We start from the raw sequence: 22,536 nt of genomic DNA, 5'->3' as shown, positions 1-22,536 counted from the left end.
CACATGTTTTAAAGAAAATGTATCTAATTTATGTAGCTATACAACAGATAGTAATGAAATTATATCCACACATTAATACTGCCCACAAGTTCATAAGACCACACAATTCTAGAGTTAGAAGAGATGATCTAGCTCATCAAAATTCTATGGATAGATTCCAGAAGGTCCATGATTTTGGATAGGAAAAAAATTTGCTTCTTTATTTTAATATAGCTGATTCCCTTTGAAGTCGTATGTGTTTTATTTTGTGCTTTCTGAGGCTGTACCAGACTTCCATAGGCTTTATCAAACTAAAAGGTTTGGAAGAAAAACAGATTAAGAAACCTTGATCCAACCGTAATCCACCTTTCTCATTTTACAGATAAGGAAACTGAAGCCCAAAGAGGTCAAATAATTAGCCCAAAATCATATAGGTAATAGAGATCAGAAGAGGGATCTGAACGTAGGTCTTCTGACTCTAAATCCAGTATTGTTTTCAATATACTATGCTACTTCTGAAGTTTGTTTTCTTCTTTTCCTATGTGAAAAAAAGCATTTTTAAGTTACTGTTAAAAGTTCATAGACCGAGAGCAGGAAGGGACCTCAGAGACCATCTAATAAACTTCCTCATTTTACAGACAAAGAGACTGAGGCCTGGACAGACTAACTGATTTGTCCCCCAAATCCCTCGGGTTCTAAGCATCAGAGGCAGAATCTGAATGCGCATCCTCTGCTTTCACATTCCATGTATTCTGGTCACACGTTAAGCTCTTCAATCTGGATAAATATAAAATTCCCAAGCAAGGAAAAAATGAAAACTTTACAAGATTTGGAAGACAATATTAGAATCGAAGAGAAATACAGAATTGATAAGAAATACGACATGAGAGTAATGGTTTGCTTTTCTCCCTTCTTTTGTAAGATTAAATATTCTAAATGTAAATACAGAATAATTGCTATGGAGCTGAAAGAGCCCTTGAGTACAGCTTCTTCATTTCAGACCCAGAAAAGTGAAGTGATTTGATCACGGTTAAGTGGCAGACTTAGAATCTGAACCCAGTTTCTTTGACTCCAGAGCCAGTGTTCTTTCCATTCATATCATGCTTACCATATCCAGCTATTGAATAATCAAAGGTGTTTGGGATCTATTAAGGGTTACAATAAATCCCAAAGCATCAAAAGTTGCCAAAACAAAACAAAACAACCTAGTCCATTAGTCTACCTTTCATCAAAAGGTCCAATCATCTATCATTTCTCCCCCACCAAAACAAACCAAATAAAATAATATAATAATATCTGGAGCTTTACAGAGAGCCTATTCCAATTTGATGGTGAACATCATTTCCCAGGTTATACCATCTCATAGGTATGACTAAGCTAGAAAGAGTCTAAGTACACTATGTGGGAACAAGAATATATCTGTAGTCCAAGGTGCCGTTGGAATTAGGGAGATGCCATTTGGAGATGTTCTTACCCAAAGACAGGGTCCATCAGGTGCTGTTATTATGGGGACTGCAGTCCATGAACCCTCTATGGTAGGGAGCATTTGTGATCTCCAGGGATGGACTGAGGTAACTGCCAACACTAGTGGATCCTTTGAAGCACTCTAAATTTGGAATGAGATCCACAAAGATTTCACAAACAAAACAATGGCTCTTAGCCTCCCAAAGATGGGTACAGGGGAAGTGAAAACAACAACAACAGAAAACAAATAATTTGTTTAACACACATAGCTTGGCATGTTACAAGGGAACGGGAGAAATTGTTCACCTCTTAACAAGAAGTGTACTCTCAATATTGCAAGTGCAGTCTTTTCTTTTCCCCAGGCAAATACCTTTCTTAAAGATTGACCTGACATAGTCTAAGTCCTCTTATATCTCTAAGAAATAAAATCCAACATTTCCCAAGTGAAAAACACCACTATACAACCAACCTTATGTTTCATATTCCAAGAGGAAAGGAAAGGAGATACAGTGTAATTGGTGGGAGAGAGAAAAGTTATTTTTCTCCCTCTCTGTGACCAGAGCTCAGAAGCCTTCAGTGAATGTCTCATGAGGGAAATCTGGTGTCATCACTAAGAAATGAAAACCTATAATGAAGTAAATTCATTACAGCAGTCAGGTGGTACAGTGGACAGAGCACTGGAACTAGAATCAGGAAGATTCATCTTCATGAGTTCAAATCCAGACTCATACACTTACTAGCTATATGATCCTGGTCAAGTCACTTAACCCTGTTTGCCTCAGTTTCCTCATCTGTAAAATGAGCTTGAGAAGGAAATGGCAAGTCATTCTAGTGTCTCTTCCAAGAAAATCCCAACTGGGTCATGAAGAATCAGACACAATTCAAAAAGAACTAAGCAACAACAACTGAAGCAAAGTAAACAGATGCTCCCTGAAACACATAGCATTTCCCTTTTAAGATTCGACACAGAGTATGTTTTCATCTTTTCAAAAATGTTTCTCCATCAGATGTGGAAAGTGTGCTGGATTTGGCATCAGAGGTCTGTAGTTCAAATCTCAGCTCTACTACTAATTACCCGTGTCACCCTAGGCAAGTTCTGGCACCCAATTTTCTCCTTTATAAAATGAGGGGCTAAGATTATAGACAGTCAATGAAACCCCTTTCAGTTAGCAGTCTATGATTTCTTACCACTCTAGGATGATTGCCATATGTAGTATCATTATCTCCGTCTGGGATATGGAGAAACTAATCCATGAAGATGGTGTCTACCTTTGCCATTATCAACAAAACACCCAAAGGACTTTGCTAAAATATTGGGGAAAAAAATCAAAAGAGGCTGGAATTTGCTCCTTCTTTAGAAGTAAGAAACTCATTTATAATAATACTCTACCCTTTATACTGTGGCCTTTCAAGGTTTCATGATGAGAACCTTGCTTTCATAAATCTCAAAAATCACCTTCATGCTGGTGGAAGAAAACCAAGACGACAGCACCCTAGCCCTGAGATGTGCCTGCCCTGCCTCTACATGTGTTCCAAGTACTAAGAAATATGGTATCAAGTAACAAAGATTTCAAGAGTCCAGGCTTTTGTAAATAAGCACTCAGTGGCCTTCCTGTTACTAAATAGGTATAGGACAGTGGGGAGCATGTATTGTTCTAGAAAAATAAATTCACAAATGGAATTCTTCTGCCTTCAAGAGTGAGCCTGTCTGTAAAAGTGGGTCATAATTTACTGCCCTTTTTATAAAGGAAGGCTTCCTGGGAAGGATTTCCTAAGTCACCACTAAAAAAATTTGTTTGGCAAGATAATGTAACTCTTTTTCTTGCAAGAATTCAACACTCATTAACAAGCTTTGAAAATGCCTTTAAAATAGATAGTAACGAAATGTTGTTATGCTATAAGAAATGAGGACAAAGATGGCTTCAAAGGGTCATAGGAAGACTTGTGTGAATTGATACAGGATGAAGTAAGCAAAAAGACAAGAACAATTTATAAAATCAATATTGTAAAATAAGCAATCTTTAAAGAACAAATTTAAGAACTTCGATCAACTAAATGATCAACCAAGTTTCCAGAGAACTGAGAAAGACTCTGTCCATGTCATAACAGAGACATGGTAGACTAATATGAAGAATAAGAAACACGTTTTCAGGTATGAGCAATGTGGTGATTTGTTTTTAGTGTTCTTAGGTGATACAAGGTTTCTGTACTTCCCAAAAAATGGAGGGGGGAGAGGAAATAGGAGAAATGGAGGAAAAAGAGAAAAAAAATGAATATTTTAACATTGAAAATAAAATACACAAAAATAAAACTTTTTTAAATTCCTAAAATATATTAATACTACGTGTTCTGTGGTTGGGCAAAGCAAGCCAATTTTTTTTGTATCTTTCTTTAATGGAGTACAAGATTCTGCTGAAAAGTGATGGAATGGATGCTGACAACCCCACAGTTGAGTATTTTGTCAATCCACTGCATGCTAAGCCTTTGCATTTACACCTGTCAAACCTAGGTTGGTCAAAGAAGCTGGCACTGTCTATGGATTACAATTATACCTATAGCCATCCAGGAGTTAGTGCCACTCCTAACCCAGAGGGGTAAAGAACCATCCCTCATCACATCATTTGAGTTACGAGGTACCTCAGAGGCCATCTATCCCAACAAATATCTGTCTATAAATGTTCAAAAACAAACCAGCTAAATTAATGTGTTCTCGAAGACTTTGAGCAAAGTGTCTGCTTCAGCAACCCATTCTACTGGGGGACAAACTGAATTCTCAGGGATTCTCTTTCTTTACCTTGAGTTTAAATCTGCCTTTCCAGAACGTCCATTAGCTGCTGTCCTCCAGATCCAAGTAAATCTAATCTCAAGTCTGCCCATCAGCTCTTTAGATACTTCAAAAGAACTATCGTATTCAACAATCCAAAAACCAAACAAACAAAAATTCTTTTCCCTGACTAAAAGTCTGCACGCTTCTTTCAACTGATCATTGCAAAGCAAGGTCCTAAGAGCCTTTACAATCCTCATTTTTTTCCTTTTGTCAGTACTCTTTTTAAAGTGTGGCATCTTTTTTTATTATACTATGTTACAGAAATGCTTATTTTGTTTCATAAATTGAAAATAATTTCTTTTAGAAATATGACTCTAAGACTGAAATGGAAGCAAATATTCCAGATGTGGTTTGATCAAGACAGAATACAGTGACAGCATATACATTTTTCTTAGTGATGGGATATATGGTAGAAAGTATAGCTACTGTTAAATGCTACAAAGCAACAATTCCATGTAGAGATGAAGGAAAGTAGCCAATGGAAAAGCTATGGTACAGTAACGAAACATCAGAAGCGGGCATAAGGCCCATTGATAGTGCGTGAAATGGCAGTTTTATAATCAGCATGACAGGTAAGGATCCAAAAATGTGAGAGCCAAAGATTCGGACAAGATCAGTCCATGGCAAACAGCACACAGCACATTGTCACAGAGATCAGGCTAAGAAGTGGAATAATATTCCAGACAGATAAACTGGAAAGCAATTACCAAATTACGAGTGGTCCCTGAAATCTAAAGATGAGAGTAGGTAAAATTCCTTGTAAGGGGGAAAATTTAAGGTTAGCTATTGAAGGCAGATGTTAATAGAGATTAGCAGGGTCTCCTGCCCTAATACCTAATGAATTTTTACATTCATCTTAGCCTATCCAGGATGGAAACAGGTCTATGAAGCTTATAGTCACTCTAGGGAACTCTCTTCTAGTTTCACAGGAGCCTGCAGAATCTTCCAAACCTTCAACAGAATAAAGTTACTCTGGCAATCATTTTAAACAAGACACACACCTCATCTCTATTTCATCAATGATCTTGTGAACCTTGAAAATGTCTAAGTATAGCATTGTGTAGTGGAAATTGTGTTTGACTGGGAGTCAGGAGACCTGATTTCTAGCCTTGGCTGGGTCATGAATTGTTTAGCCTTTGGCAAGTCATTGCCCTTCATTTTACCTCAGTTTCTTCATTTGTAAAATGAAGAGGTAGGGTTAGGTGATCTCTTAAGTCTCTTCTAGCTCTAGACTTCTATAATCCTAATATCATGTTATTATTAGTACAAGGAAAAGTTCTCATCTACGGGAAAGTCCTTTGTAAATTTTAAAGGACAACAAAATATGAACAATTATTAGCAAAAGCAATGGATAGTTACTTACCCATCGTCAGCAGCACTCACAATGTATGGCTGTTTTTCAAATTCTCTTGCTTTCGCCAAACATGTTATAGAAGCAGTGTGACCAAAGAGAAGCTCTTTAGCTGAAATCTACAAGTGGCAACATGAAGTTTGTTAAATAATTATATCTGGTCCTAATCAATAAAAACATATTACGTTTTACATAATGGTGGTGTTATAGGCAGAGGCATCAGGAAGACTTTGAGTTTGAATCCAGCCTCAGACATTTCCTAGCTGTGTGACCCTGGGCAAGTCACTTAACCCCTATTTGCCTCAGTTTCCTCATCTACAAAATGGGGATAATGACTGCATCTACATCCTACAGTTGTTGTGAGGATAAAATGAGATAATCATCACAAAGCAATTAGCACAGCGTCTGGCACATAGTAAACGCTATGTAAATGCTAGCTATTATTATTTATATCAAATATCAGAACTCTTTTATTAGTCCTAATACTGGGAAACACCAGGGTTAACCATCTTGTCTTTACTTCATGTAGTTAGATTGAAGATAGCTTAGTCTGACCTATCGTATATCTAAATCCATACTATGAGCTGCCTCATAATGGGTCCTAATGTATGCTTTTGCATTCTTAATGAAATATTATTGCTTTATCATGCTTAAAATCTTAAAGGGCTATGTAAATGGTAGTCGTGATTAGCTTTTTGCTGTTGAGAGTAGGTTTACAGCAACATTTCTGTGATCTTAAGAAAAATCAGTCTCTGGCCCTTCTCATTAATATGACTATGGCTTTTTTCTTTTTTAGTCAATTCATGATTTTATCCATGTACTCAACTGCCAATTAGAAACTTTTAACAATGTGGATTGGCAACTTTTCTGCAGCGTTTGAGGTGTCTATGACTTTACCAAGGTCACAAAGTCAGCATGGGTCAGATTTGGGAATTGAACCTGGGTCTTCTAGGCTCCAGGGGCTACTCTCTATCCACTATTCTACATTGCTTTTTGAATATATCAGTCAATGAAAGCCATATATTATGATACATATTTCACAATTTGATACATTTACATTTTAACACTTGCAAAGCAAAATAAAAACTACAAACCCCTCTCCATATTGCCATTTAAAGAAAACATTCAAAGGCAAGCATGAAAGGCTAAATGTGATTTCATTAAGATTCCCTATTTTTCTATTTAAGAGACATTTTCTCATTCAAATATTCAGATAAAATCGACAACACTATCATTTCAGAGGCAATTCTACCATAATTGTTTGCAATGGAAGCAGCACAGTACATGGAATGTTCCCTAGCTGGGGAGTTGAAGGACCTGTGTTCAAATTTCACCTCTGATTCTTGCTACCTGTGTGACCTGGAATAAGTCACTTAACCCCTTTGGTCACATTATCTCATCTGCAAAATGCAAGTGGAGGGAGGGTTTAGAAGTTCCAAGGTCCCTTCCAACGCTAAATCTATGATTCTATGATAAATAAATCTATGACAGGAAATTACTCTATGTATCAAAGAAACCTACCTTTAGTATTAAAAGGCAAAGGGAGGATATAAAAATTAAACTACAAATCGGAAAAATCATATAGAAACTTCTGAAATGGAAAGGGAGTTGTCAGCATACTACCACCTTAAATTATGAAAGATTCCAAATTTCAGAATTATGAGGGTCACCTTTTCCTCATGAACCAGTACTCCCTAAGTCCTTTACCTAATCCAGAAAAATATTTGAAATGATGCTGTCTCAGCCACATCCGTGAAAGGATTAGAATCACTGTGTTATTTACAACGATCAAAGCTAAGATTCAAGCCCAGTCACCCTATTAATGTCATATCTTTTCTGTGGAAGCCAGGATACTCTTACAGATAAAGGCACACACATTCTCCCAGCAATCGCACTTACAGGACCCATTCACCTTTGGATTTATTCCTTTTAGCAGTTTACTGAAGCTCAGCCTGAGCAGTGGATCAGGGCACATCATGAAGAAAATTTGCTTTCACTTCTACCAGTTGACTCTTAGGGGACAAACCACTCCATGGGCTAAGTAACAGCCTGACACTTAACTGCCATTCAGAAGTAATCCCCTCTCTGCCAGCGACCTAGGACAAGTCACACAACTTTACTTAGGATCACAGATCATAGATTTAGAGGTGGAAGTGACTAGAGGGCATTTAATCCAACCCCTTCACTTTATAGATGACAAAAGTGAGGCCCAGAGATGATAAGAGATGTGCCTGAGATCAAACAGGTTGAGAGAATCAGAGCCAAGGGTTCAACCCAGGTTTGTCTTGACTCCAAATCCTTCATCTTCTATGCTGCAACAATTGCCCCATCAGCTTGCTTCTTCTCAGGGTCACATGAAAAGGAAAGATTTCTTTAAATAGCAAATATCTATCATATTATTAAATAGTATATCAATTAGCAGGTTATCCATATTAAATAGCAAAATATTTATTGCATGTATAAATGTGTTTTGTTAATCAAAATTGGTAAATTATAGATCCCTCTAAGGGAGAAGTGTCAAATATGAAGGCCCTTCCTGCATCATACAGCTTCAGAATACAATTGGATGAGATGAAAATGTATAGAATATGTTAACATAGGGGTTTTCTAAGTCAATATTACCATCTACCCTCCCCCTACCCCCCCATCCCTACATTATACTCCTTTAGAGTACAGTTGAACGAGATTAAAATGTAGTTGGGAAATAGTTAACAAAATAAAAAATACAATAGAACATAGATAATGTTAACATATGGTTTTCTAAGTCAATATTCCTGCCTGCCCTCCCCCTAACCCCCATCCCCACCATGGAACCAGAGGTTTCTAATTGAGCTTGGCACTATGTCACTCTCTCAAAGTTCCTCTAAAGATGACCAGTGAGGTATTTGGATTACAGCACCTGACTCATCCTTCTTCTATTTGAGTGATTCTTGGAAGGGCTTTTATATTCTATTTAGCTGGGCACCTGGAAAGGCTTTGGGGCTATCCTGACCCTTAACATAGGCAACAACTAACGAACAAAAATTTTTAACAACCTATTTTGTTCTAAGTTTTGGAGATAATAAAAACATAAAAATGACATAGTCTCTGACCTCAAAAAGCTTTCATTCTACCATGAGGGATACAACAGGTTCTCACATAATTAAATATAAGATGTATACCAAATAAATACACAGTGATATGGGAGTAGGAGGCACCAACAATGGAAGGAATCATCAAAGGCCCCTGCAAGTACGCAATATTACAAGCTAAGCCTTGAGGGAGATAAAGCAAGGGATAGAGATGTCCAAGGATATTTGATTAACAAATGTGAATTTCTAATAGGTAGAATTTCAGGTGTGTGAAGAAAAATTCTGGGAATTTTGGTTGCAGAATATAGCATATATTAGTAGATATGACCAAAGTGCTTACTCATTTTGATTAAATACATTTCTTTATTATTATATTTATATTTCTTTATTACATTATGTATTATTATTGCTGCCCTACATGTGCCTCTTATCCCAAGTAATTGGGAAAAAGATATTTTTTAAAGGACCAAGATAACCTTTGAAAGAGTTGCTTTCTCTTACCTACAAGATCATTTCTCTCATTTACGAGAAGCCTTTCCAGATGCTTCCAACTGCTAGTAGCCCTCCTTCCCAAACTACTTTGAATTACTTCTTATTTTCTTTGTTTACTCCGTATATATATATATGTATATGTGTATACACACACACACACACACACACACACACACACACACACACAATGTATATGTGTGTGTATATAGTTGCTTCCCCCTTAGAATGTAAGCTCCTTGTGAGCAGGGTTCGTTTAATTTTTGGTATTTTTATCCTGAGCACATAACACAGTTGCCTGGCACACAGTAGGCACTTAATGAATGCTTGAGAAATGAATGAAAGGGTCCTTGATCTTTTATTCAGGAATTTACTGATAAGCACAGGCCAAGCCCAAGGCGGACTTCTGTATATATGGCTTTTAGAAATCCTACAAGAGCCTCTTGTCCAGATCCTCACATGAGATCTCTACCAGGAGTCCTCTCAACGCGCCAGGGTTTTCCCTATATTCTCCTAACATCATAATATCCTAACAACATGGTAGAGAATGTGGACTGTAAGTTATTTTGGACTCTTGCCATGTAGTCAGTGTATCTTTCAGTGATACTGTATCACAATTTTTAAGACAGTTATGATTAATTCTCCCACTTTTAATCAAAATCTTGATAAACTGGACTGATGGAAAACAGGTGAATCTCTTATCCTAGAGATAAGACAAAGCTATTCAAAGAGATAAGAAAACGTTACCTAATATGGAAAACTACCTTGAGAGGCAATCAGTTCTCCTCATTGGTTTTTAAGCAAAGGCTAGATAGATGACTACTTTATAGGTATTTTGTAGAGGGGATTTGCATTCAGATGTGGGATGGAATAAGTGGTCCCTGAGGTATCTTCTAAGTATAACATTATGTAATTCTATGAAACTAACTTATCTGTTTTCCAAATGCAATGCGAAGCCCATATCTTTAAAACATGCTATAATTAACCTATTTTATAATTAACCCATCATCTTGCATCACTAACCTAGCCTCAAAGTCATCTGGATGTCTACTAAGTCTGGCCCAATTCCTGCTTGTATGATCTTTGGGACATTGATAACTTCCTACATAAGTACCATCATTTTTAAAAATTTATCTGTAATTGACCAATCATTAAGCATTTATTAAACATCTACTATGTATCAGGTACTGGATATAGAAATATAATGAATGAAACAATCCCAACCTGAAAGGATTTTATATTTTAATAGTAAAGATGACAAGTACATACACAAGTATATACAGAAAGATTTATTAAAGATTTTTTTTCTCCAAGTGAAGCAATGATCTATGCATCCTTAAAAAAAAAGGATGTTGATAATTCCTGGTAAGGGTAATCAAATAAACTTTCCTGTAGGGTAGGAAATTATTCATAGTGCCCATTCATTGCCCATCCCCACAATAGCTTTCAGAGAAAATCTACCAAAGGATAGACATCAGAATACATATTGGTGAAAAGAGTACTCATGCCTATAAATCAACAATAATTAAAGGATTGAAGGGTAATGTGTTTAGTTATATGCAAAATCACAATCTACGTATCTCAACTAATAAGAATACTTGAACTGTTTCTAAATTACATTCTAGATATAAAATATATTTTGAATACAAAAATTACAGTTGTCAGTCAAACTTCTAGATCTCTTTTCTGGGCTCTAGTACTTTGTCATCATTAAAAATCTACCCAAATTTGTTTAATAGACAAAAGATTCTGTATCTCCAAATCTTCAGCTTCCAGAATCAAGTCAGTATTTAACTATAGCCTACACCCATTGCAGTTTGGATAGATCTGTAGAACTCTTTCTAGGGAATAAAGAAGGAAGGATCTGAAGGCTTGGCTCCATCCCAGGTAGGTGGGGAAGGAAGGTGGTATTTCAGCACTGAACACATCCAAGGAGGGTAAGTTTTAAAAGAATGAAAGCACTAGACAATGCCAAATGGATAAGTCACTTGCTAGTCCCTAGAATTAACCATACCTAGGCTTATGAAAATATACTGGTAACAAGTTAGAGAGGGAAAGAAAAACAATTCTTTTAGGCATCCACGATACCAGTTGAGAATATAATTCAATAAGCACTTACTAAGTGCCTACTAAATGCATGAAAGTGCATTTAGATGCTGAGAGGCTAGGGTCTCAAAGAATGTGATTCTTTCTATCCAGTTCAATATTTTGTTCTTCCTTAATATTTAGTAATGAATGTTTATTATATCTAATTATTTGCAAGGAGATTTACTTCTATCATTCAGTTAGTTTAGCTATACCTATTGATGAATAAACTATGAGCTCACCAGACCAAAGATTTAGAGCTAAATGGGATCTGAAAAATCATTGACTCCAGCCCTTTTTTTTTTTTTTTTTTACAAATGAGACAGCTGAAACTCAGAGGTTAAATTACTTACTCAAGGACAAGCAATCTTATCATAGAGACTCAGAACTGGAAGAAACTTCAGTCTCACCATCTAGTCTAAATGTACAAGAGTCCCTCTAGAAAAAGAAAATCAAACAAGGACACATCTTACCTTTGATCGAATACCTTTCATGAGAAGGAGCTCATCACTTCCACAGGGAACCTAATTCATTCTCTTTTTGGGTAATTCAAATTAGTTTTTTTTTTCCTTCCATTAAGTCTCAGTTGTCCTGTTTGCAGTTTCTACACACTGTTACTGCTTCTGCCCCCTTCTCCCATTCCCAACATCACATTCAATTAATCTTTTTTTCATGTTGCCTTTATCATCATTAGATTGTAATGAAAGAAAGGATAGTTTTTTTGCTTTTTCTGAACTTCGCAGTACTTGGAACATAGTAGGTACTTAATAAATGCTTTCTGACTTGACTCTTATAAGTGATAGCCTTTAGACATTTGGGGGAAGTTCTAAAGCTCCTGTCTCTTCCCAGCCTTCTCTTTTCAAGGGTAAACATCCCAAATTCTTTCAAATAAATCTAATAAAGCACGATCCTGAAGCCCTTTTGCTAATCTGATTAACTTTCTTTGGATGCTCTCAAGCTTTATCAATTACCTTTCAAAAATGTGGAACCCAGTTTGTCCAACTCCAAATCTAGCAAGACTCTTCCTGCTAAACCACACTAGCATTATACCACCCCAGGAGGCAAATAGTTATTAGTTTGCCTATAGATTAACACACAATGATTGCACTTTTCTATGTAAAGATTTGGAATCACCAGCAATGGCCTATCACCTCTTGTGATTTCCTACTGTCCTGCTGTCACTGAAATTCTTCCAAATGTCTACGTAGAGGTTAACTAACCTTATGCAGCAGAGACAGGAATTTTCTCTTAAGAGTAATAATGATCTGGCAAAGAAGACTCAGCCAAAGCAATCTGTTTGACAAAGCAGTGTTGTAGAAGCCAACACTAGAGAAAGCATCTAGAAAGAGGGAACATCTGATACAGTTAAAAGCTGCAAAGAAATCAACTAGACTGAGGAAAATGCCTCCAAAAAAGGCAAAATTCTTGATAAAGTCTATTTCCTTTATTCTCATGACGACAAATTGTGTTACTGAAGGTCCATACCATGCCCTTCCCCAACCCCCAAAGACTATGAGGGCCATATTTAAAGCTGAAAGGGATCTGAGAGGTCCACTAATCCAGTCCCCTCATGGTATAGAGAAGGGATGTGATAAAATAGAAAAAGAATGAAACAGGAATAGTAAACTTGAAAGCACGGGATTTGAGGTCATCGCCTAAATCTGCTACTTTCTACTTTTATGATCTTAGGCAAGTCATTTCACTTTGGGCCTCTCTGGGCCTCAGTTTCTCCATCTGTAAAATGAGAGTTGGATCCCTAATTATTGTTTTTCTTTACTCATGTCCAACTTTCTATAACCCTATTTGGAATTTTCTAGGCAAAGATACTGGAGAGGTTTGTCATTTCCTACTCCAGCTCATTTTACAGATGAGGAAACTGAGGTAAACAGGGTGAAGTGACTTGCCCAGGGTCACACAGCTCCTAAGGCCAAATCTGAACTCAGGAACATGAGTCTTCCTGACTCCAGGCCTGGTTGTCTAGCCACCGTACCAACTAGTTGTCCCAAGGTCCCTTCCAATTCTAGATCTATGAAACTACAGAACTGAGACCCAGAGAACTGAAGCCCCTCGTGGCCAAGATCACACAGGCAATATGTAGCAGAGCAGAAATTCAAACAAAGGTCCCCTTCAGTCTTTGGGGAATTTTACAAATCCCAAGACCTTCTATTTTATACCATAGTACAAAGGGGTTCTGGACCAATTCAAATCAATTTCCCAGAAATGATTGCTCAAAATATCATTACGAGCATTTACACCTCAGAAATCAACAAGCCTGCAAATCAGGGCTTGATTTCTTGTTTTATTGATTAGCTAAACTTAAAGTGATAAGGAATGTTAATAAGGCAGATTAAATGCAAAAGTGTTTTGTACACACATTTGTTTCCCACCCTGGAGCCCATTGTTAAACATTTACCAACACAGCCCTGACACTGGTTTTCTACAATTTTATGATTTCACTTTAATATAAGAAACTTGATATACCATAAATGAAAATACTTAAAAGTCATAAATGAAAATTTTGGCATGGAAAAATACATGCATTTATAAAAACGAATGCCCTTCTCACTGAGTCCCACTACCCCACCTCATTTTCTATTGTACTTATCTGAATGCCTCAAGCAGCCTATAGGAATGGTCACACCTCTGACTTAACCATCACCCTAAAACAGGAATTCTTAACCTTCTGGGATTCTGGAGAGGCCTATAGACTACTTCTTGGAATCCTGTTTTTAAATACATAAAATAAAATCCATAGGCATATAAAGAAAATCAATTATGTTAAAAATAGTTATTAAAGTATTTTTTATGAAAAACACTCAAGAGCCCCAGTTTAGGAACACTGTTTACCTCCATAGTCTTGAATATCAAAGTTCCCCCTCTCTTTTCACAATGTCCTTTTTTGCATTTCTTCCTCTGTCTGATTCTTTCCTCAGTATGTGTGTATGTGTGTGTATGTAAAATACACCAAAAACATAAAACTATGTTTCAATACAGTGGATTTCCTTTCTAATCCTATGTATTTTATTTTAAGCATTTAAAAACATTATTCTGAGAAGGAATCCATAGGCTTCAGACTGTCAAAGGGGTCCTTGAAACAAAAAAAGGAAAAAAATCCTATCTACATAGATAATTATATCTAGATAGGCATATATATGTATGTCAGTCAATAAACATTTATTAACCACTAAGCTCTGAAAGGCAAAAGACTGTTCCTACCTTCAAAGAGCTCTGGATATAATAAAGAAAAATGAAATCCAGAGTATAGTCTGATGAGAAATGAAGCTCTGTATGTGTATATGTGTTTGTATATGTATTTGTGTATTTATGTATGTTTATGTATGTATATATGTATGTACGTATATGTATGTGTATTTCCTCCTGTTAGACTAAATTCCATTAGGGTAGAAACTATTTAAAATCTAACCTATCCTTCCCATTTCCTAGTATGGTATTAGCTACACAATAGGGACTTAATGTCTGTAGAAGTAAAAATGACAATCATAAGTTATTAAATATTAAATTCTAAGTCATACTAAGCCTTAATCTTCACAAAGGAAGTAAAACCCATGTTAATCAGACAAGATTAATTTTCAGTAATCTGGATTGGCTTTCTATAACCCAGTAACCCAGAGACAGGAAATAGATGATCAATATATACCTGATACTGCCAATACTACAGTATTGTCTGTGACCCAGAACAAGTCCTTATCTATAGAGGAGAATAATGTCATCTTTCCTACCTACATAACAAGGATAAGATGAGGAGGAAATAAGTGAATGTATGCAGAAACCATAGTACATAAATTATTGTATTTATATTCCTAACTATTACATCACATATACCTACAATCACAGAATGTAGAGCAGAGAGAGAGCACTTAACATAACTCAATTCATTTTGCAGATAAGGAAACTAAGTCCCAGAGAACAAGTGACTTGCCCAAAGTTAGACATTCAGTTAGTGATTGATTGAAGCCTAGAAACCAGGTCAAAACTTCTGCTCTAATATTCTTTCTGTTTAAGTAGAATGAAGGAGACAGGCCTGCAAATCAAGCATTCTGAACAAATTCAACTAAAAAATCCCTTTGCATTTTTCATAGTTTTGCAGCTTACTGAAGAATCAAACCATTTTACCCCACCCTCTGAAAGTTCCTAGCCATACAGAGTATACAGAATTCAATATAGTTTCCATTATCCTTATAAAGGATTCTTGAGACTCTTTATAAAACTTAAATCAGGTACTGAACAAGCCATGAAAGATCCCTCATCAAAGCTCAAAGTCAAAAACCTTCATTTCTTTATAACGATTAACCTTCATCCTACCTTTGTTTCTTTCCTGAATCGTAAACAGTACTTGGCTTCCTTGTGAGTTCTGTCTGACATAGTACTGAATGATGCAATTGTGGTTTTATGACTGGTGATCACTAGACACTGAAACTGGTTATTCCCATTGTAAACAGCTTCACGCGGTCCTCTACGCCCAATTTTACCTCTCTAGCTCCATTAGCCCAGGTAGTGTCACTGTTCCCATCATTATTCATTAGCAAAGTGGCACAGTGGATATAAATTGCACCTAGAGTCTGAAAGACTTTGTATTTAAATTTTGTCTCAGATGCTTATTAGCTGTGTGACCCTGGGCAAGTCACTTAAGTCATCTGTCTCAGTTTTCTCACCTGTAAAATGGGGATAATGACAGCACCTATGTTGTTGTGAGGATAAAATGAGATCATATTCACAAAGCACATTGCAAATCTTTTTTTTTTTATTTAACTTTTAACATTTATTTTCACAACATTTTGGGTTACAAATTTTCTCCCCTTTTCTCCCCTCCCCCCCCCCCCAGACCCAAGCTTTCTAATTGCCCCTGTGACCTATCTGCTGTCTCCTCTATCCTCCCTCCCTGCCCTTGTCTCCGTCTTCTCTTTTGTCCTGTAGGGCCAGATAGCTTTCTTGACCCCTTAACCTGTATTTCTTGTTACCCAGTGGTAAGAACATTACATTTGGTCCTAACACTTTGAGTTCCAACTTCTTTAGCTCCCTCCCTCCCTCTCCACCCCTTCCCCTTGGAAGACAGGCAATTCAGTATAGGCCATATCTGTTTAGTTTTGCAAATGATTTCCATACTAGTTGTGTTGTATAGGACTAACTATATTTCCCTCCATCCTATCCTGTCCCCCATTACTTCTATTTTCTTATGGTCCTTTTCCTCCCCATGAGTGTCGACCTCGTATTGCATTCTCCTCCCCATGCCCTCCCCTCTATCCTCCCCCCCACCCTGCTTGTGCCCCTGTCCCCCACTCTCCTGTATTATGAGATAGGTTTTCCTATCAAAATGAGTGTGCATTATATTCTTTCCTTTAGTGGAATGTGATGAGAGTAGACCTCATGTTTTTCTCTTGCCTCCCCTCTTTATCCAACCACTAATAAGTCTTTTGCTTGCCTCTTTTATGAGAGATAATTTGCCCCATATAACTTCTCCCTTTCTCCTCCCAATATTTCTCTCTCACTGCTTGATTTCATTTTTTTTTTAAGATATGATCCCATCCTCTTCAATTCACTCTGTGCACTCTGTCTCTATGTATGTGTGTGTACTCCCACCCAGTACCCAGATACTGAAATGTTTCAAGAGTTACAAATATTGTCTTTCCATGTAGGAATGTAAACAGTTCAACTTTAGTAAGTCCCTTATGACTTCTCTTTGCTGTTCACCTTTTCATGGTTCTCTTCATTCTTGTGGCACATTGCAAATCTTAAGGCACTATGCAGATGCCAGCTATCATTTATCTCACTGATTTTAGGCACCCAGACAAGCAATATCTATTCCTGCCTCTTGGATCACTTCAAGACTCAGTTGAAAGTAAGCTCCTTCAAGAGGCCTTTCCTGATTCCCCTCAGTTGTGAATAACTTGTTCACCTCCAAATTACTACAAGCTTTATTTTGTATAAATCTTCTTTATCTGTGGATATCTTGCATCTTGCTAATAGAATGTTAATTCCTCAAAGGGAGTACCTCTCTCTACGTTTTGTACTTGTATTCCCAGCAACTAGCAAAGTACCTAGCACATAGCAGGTGCTTTAATGTGTCTTGATCAAGTGATTAATTGACTGATGTCTGGAGCATTGTGGAAATGACAGAAAATCTAGGTTGCATCTAGCTTCAGATGAAGGATAAACCTATCTCAAAAAGTTGATGCCATGGAAAAATCATACAATCTGCAATTCCCATCTTCTCTGAAATTTCATTGTGTCTTTATCCCCAGTCTCTCTTCCTGAAACTGATAGGAATGCTAGGACTCACATCCAAGGCATAAACTTCAATTTGATGCACTTATGCGAGAGGGGGTGTGAATATAATTTTCCACCCCATTTCACAATGTGACATTTACAAAATATCTGATTATCTTAAAGGCATATCTTGATAGGCAAATTACTGTTACAGATCTCATTATTTCATGCTCTTCCACCCTACCTAAGTCACTTTTAAGTATAACTTAGTTGAAAACTTAAAACTAATCAAAGGGCATGTTACCATCTACAATTCCAGGGACAAAGCCGTATGATGCTGAAACTTTTGTTTCTCATTTTTCTTCACTTTTTTTTTGAAAAAATGCATACTGGAAGGAAATGACAACCCAAAGTTCCTGTTGTGAAAGTGTATTCCATAACTATCTAAACTCATACAAGAATTGTCTGATCCTGGCAATGGAGTAATCTATCTTTGTACTTAACACTCCAGAAAAAGCTGAAAAAAAATCTCTCTTGGAATCTTCATTTAAATCTTCTTATGGGGTATCCAACAGTTTCCTCTCTGGCCATCAGGGGTGTTACTTCTTGGGGTGGAGAAAGTACCATACTTATCTTCTCTACAGTTAACTCCCACACCCCAAAACCATGTTCCACTTTGAATTCAGAAGTAGTCTGGATATACACGCATGTGACAGTTTGTAAATTATCTCCTTAGGTATGAATCGGAGAGGAATTTAAGACTTCTCTGAGACTCTTCACTAACCTCTCAGATAGCTCCCCATATTGGGCCTTCTCAAAAGAGCAGATACATATTTTTTGTAAAATATTCACAATCCTAGGATTGATACTTTCATAAATATAAACTTATCAAATCACTCATTTACTGCCTAACAAAATCTTTAAAAACACTGTCTTCAAGGCTTGAGACCCAAATAATCAATTCCCAGCTCTTTCAAAGATTTCTTTTTAATGTCACAAAATTTCGCAGATTCAAAGGATTAGTATTGTAATAATTGATATCCATTAACTGAGAAGATATATAATAAAAAATCCCCTATAAATCTAATAATGTCTTTAAAAGATTTATTTTCTTAATCAATTGGCAATGGCATGTTTCCTTTCCAGACATGTCTAATGTCAAATTTGTACTGGACCTGTGATTTCATTGGAGGAGAAAACAATCTCTACCAAGTTAGATTGGTATCTTCCCTTCACTTTATAGTCTTGGAAACTTGCTTTGAGACCTGAGACGTTAAATCACTTTCCTATAGCCACTGTGTATCAGAGGTATGACTTAACCCATCTTCCTAGATCCAAGACCAGTACTCAGTTCACTAAACTATGCTACCACAATGTCATACATAAATTACACATACACACATTTCAAATATATTTGTATATACATTTACGTGTACTTGTATACATATGGATACAAATTACTATTACCTAATCTCAACTGTGCCCTTAATATAGTAAGGTAAGCCTTTATACCTCTCTAATCAACTTAATATCCCACTCAAAAAAATGAGGCTATTACAAACTTTCTATCCCTCTTCCATCCTCCCATCACACACCTCAGCCCTCCAAGATGAGGGCTGTACCAAATACTTCACCAAAAACAAAAACAAATGACATCTTCCCCCAAATGTTCTCTCTTTCCCCCTTCTCCTCATCTCACACCACTCAAAAAGTTCTCCATTATCTCCTCCTTTCTTCCATAATGATGAAGAAGTGATCTTTCTCCTTGACAAAGCAAGCCTTTTAAATACACACTTGGTACTTACCATTCCCTCTTCTCTAGGAGACTGCATCCATTATCTCCCTAAGTGCTGGTTGCTTCTCTGCTGTCTAAAAACATTCCCATGTCTCTTCCATTCTTATACTTTACTCCCTTCCAAGCAATTCATGATCTAGCTTGACTTGGTCTATCTGATGTTCCTCAAACACACAGCACTCCATCACCAGCTATCCTACATCTCTGAACATTCTCCCTTCTCACCTCTACCTCTTACCTTCTGGGGTTACCTCCACAACTCAGACTAAATCCCACCTTCTGCCAGAGGCCTTTCTTGATTTCCCCCAACTCCACCCCTGGTAGTTCCTTCCCTCTAAGTTTACCTGCCATCCACTCTGCATGTATCTTGAATTTTCAGGGTTATATACATGTTGTCTCCCCCACGAGAACATGAGCTATTTAAGGGCAAAGAGGTTTTTGGGGTTTTTTGGCCTTTCTGTGTATAAACTAGAACCTAGGATGTATCTAGCACACAAGTACTTAATAAATGCTTGATTGATTGATACAGTGTGTCCATTTTCATATCTATGACTTCATCAGTGTAAGGAACTCCTGGTGGGAAAACTCCCTCTAATACACCATTTTTTTTTTTCATTTAACAGGTATTTATTTTCTGTCACTGCCTCTCACCCAATGGAGAAAAAAAAACACAAAATCCTTATATCAAGCATACATAGTTAAGCAAAACAAATTCCAACATCAAACACATGAGGAAAAAAATTTTTTTTTTGGCATATTGACTATCACCTCTCTGTCAGGAGATGTGTAGTATACTTCATCTTGGTCGTCTAGATTAAACATGGTTGGTTATTGCATTAAAAATGAAGATCTGACACTATTTCTAACCTAAAATCTTAAAGAGATACCTCAGGATACTGAAAGGTAAAAAGATCGGTCCCTCTAAGCCTCTAAGGCCAATCCTCTCTCCACAAGGTCATAACATCTTTGAACATATGTTTGGGGCATTAATAATCAACAAAAGATGTGCTTGCTTATTTACAATTTTGAGTCTGGGTGCCTATTTTGTTGTGCTATAAAATACTTGCTACAATATGGATTCAAAGATTTTTTCCAATAATTCTTACCCTTCAGGGCTGGGAAACCCTGGTGTAGAAAACAGATATATTGCACCCGAGATATCCTAGCACTGCATCATCTTTTCATTTCCTGAAAATGATTTGCCTCTGTGTCTGAAAACAAAAAAATAATCATTTTAAATATATTTTTTTAAAAGTGATGGTAATTTTTTTTCCTCTAAAGAAGCCACAGTATCTGGGCATTTGTTCAATAGAGAGGAACCTCTCTGTCACAGTTGCAAGGAATTTTCTCAACAGTGATTACTCAATATACTTCTTCACCAACCATCAGGAAATTTCCCCCAAAATTAGAGACATGGTTAAGTAGCTGTCTGTAGAGATGGGTACGTATTTATGTATACATCTACACACACACAATAGAGCACACACATTGTTACTAAAATGAGGACAGAAATAAAACAGCCGCTACAACCTAGGTATTCTTAGGCTTTTTCTATCTGCTTTCCTCCCGCCTCCATACAAATGCCTTCCAGTTACATAGTTTCTGTTTTGTCTATATTTCTTATACACTAATTTACATTTAATATGTAAACTCTTTGAGGGCAGGAGCTATTCCAATTTTAACTCCATAGCTCTAGGGCCTGCTACATAGGAAGTACTTAAAGGCTTGTTAAGTCACTCAACTGATAAGTAGTCTGCATTTTTAATAGCAGAATCAATGATCAAGTGGATAAGAATTCCAGGGAAAGATGCAGCTCCATTCAGTGCTGTTTATAAAAGTTATAGGAAGGCAACCTCAATCAATAAGTGTTTCTTAAATGTTTACTATGTGTCCAGGACTCTGTGAGGTTTATAAATTATGAGAAGTAAGTATAAGTTCTATGAAGGCAGAGTCAATGTGTTATTTGCCTATGTCCCACAGAAACACAGGCATTTAAGACTTAGTTGAAATGGTTGCTTGTTTGGATGAACAGCTTTTTAAAAAAATTCTTTTTGTTGTTGCTGGTAAACGAGATGGGTTGGGAAGGGTTACATTTGGAAATTAAGGTGATATTAAAAAAAAAGATGTCAATAAAATTATTTTTTAAAGAACCTGCTACAACTGAAATGAGCAGAACCAGAAGAACAATTTATACAACTGTTGTGGTTGAGTCCTTTCACAGTTGTATCTGACGCTCCATGACCCCATTTGAGAATTTCTTGATAAAGATACTGTGGCTATTTGCCATTTCCTTCTCCAACTTGAAACTAAGACAAACAGGGTTAGGTGACTTGCCCAGGGTCACACAGCTAGTGGGAAATGGATAAAGAAATTTTGGCATATGAATGAAATAGAATAGAATGAAATAGAAATTATTGCACCACAGGAAATTATGCAATACACAGTTTCAAAATGAAAAGAGAAGATAAAGATTTTTTTGAACTGAAGTGGTATGAATTACACACAAGCAGGAGAACAATTTATTCAATAAGAATATAATGAAAAAACAACTTTGAATGACTTGAGAACACTGAACAAAGCAGTGGCAAACAACAAATTCAGAGGTTGAAAGAGGAAACATGCTACCCGTTTCCTGACAGAGAGATGACAAACACCAGTCATTTGACTTTGTATATTTGTTCCAAGAGTTTTGCTTTTTTTTCTTTTCTTTCTTTTTTTTTTTAGCTTGAGTCAAGGAGAGAAAACACAGTTATCCCTTCCACACTATGCGAGGGTTAGGGGTGTGGTGCCCCCCCCATCTGGAAAATCTGTGTAAAAAAATTTGGCCTTGTCTTTATCCTAGAGAAGAAGTTTAAATTGTTAGGGTATTAAAAGATAAGGTATGTTGATATTAAACAGTACTATATATATATTTTATGCATTTCTGAGTTTCTAAACTTTTTCTGTCATCTGCTGGGCTTCACATATCATCTGCAGCATCTGCAAAGCTCCCCCCAAATTCCCATTTAATTTCTTAGGCTGACCTGTGATATATCAAAACCTCGATGGGGAAAGTCTCTATGTGGAAGGGACAACTATAAATGGTTATTAATTGAAAAAAAATTACGTTTACAAATACTTCTAGGATCCCTGGTTTCATTTGTGTCAGCTTCCCCACCAAGGCAGACTGCTTTCTTTCTCTGCTTTGGTAGATGATCTTCAAGAGTTCTGTGATCATCTCCTTGCTAGTCAACCTGTCCAGCCTCTTCAT

General features: G+C 36.8%; 1 protein-coding gene across 1 annotated transcript in view; it reads right to left on the bottom strand.

Annotated features, from left to right (window-relative positions):
• The window catches only part of LOC140516681 (WD repeat-containing protein 72-like), a 96,606-nt gene extending 74,070 nt beyond the window's left edge, over positions 1-22,536 (bottom strand). The window contains 2 exon segments of the mRNA XM_072627668.1: positions 5,634-5,740; positions 22,393-22,536. Of these exon segments, the coding sequence (XP_072483769.1) occupies positions 5,634-5,740; positions 22,393-22,536 (251 nt within the window).

The sequence above is a fragment of the Notamacropus eugenii genome, chromosome Y (genome assembly GCF_028372415.1).
Source record: "Notamacropus eugenii isolate mMacEug1 chromosome Y, mMacEug1.pri_v2, whole genome shotgun sequence".
In the NCBI taxonomy this organism is placed as follows: Eukaryota; Metazoa; Chordata; class Mammalia; order Diprotodontia; family Macropodidae; genus Notamacropus; species Notamacropus eugenii.
Note: the sequence above shows the minus strand (reverse complement) of the source record. Positions and strands in the feature narration are given on the sequence as shown.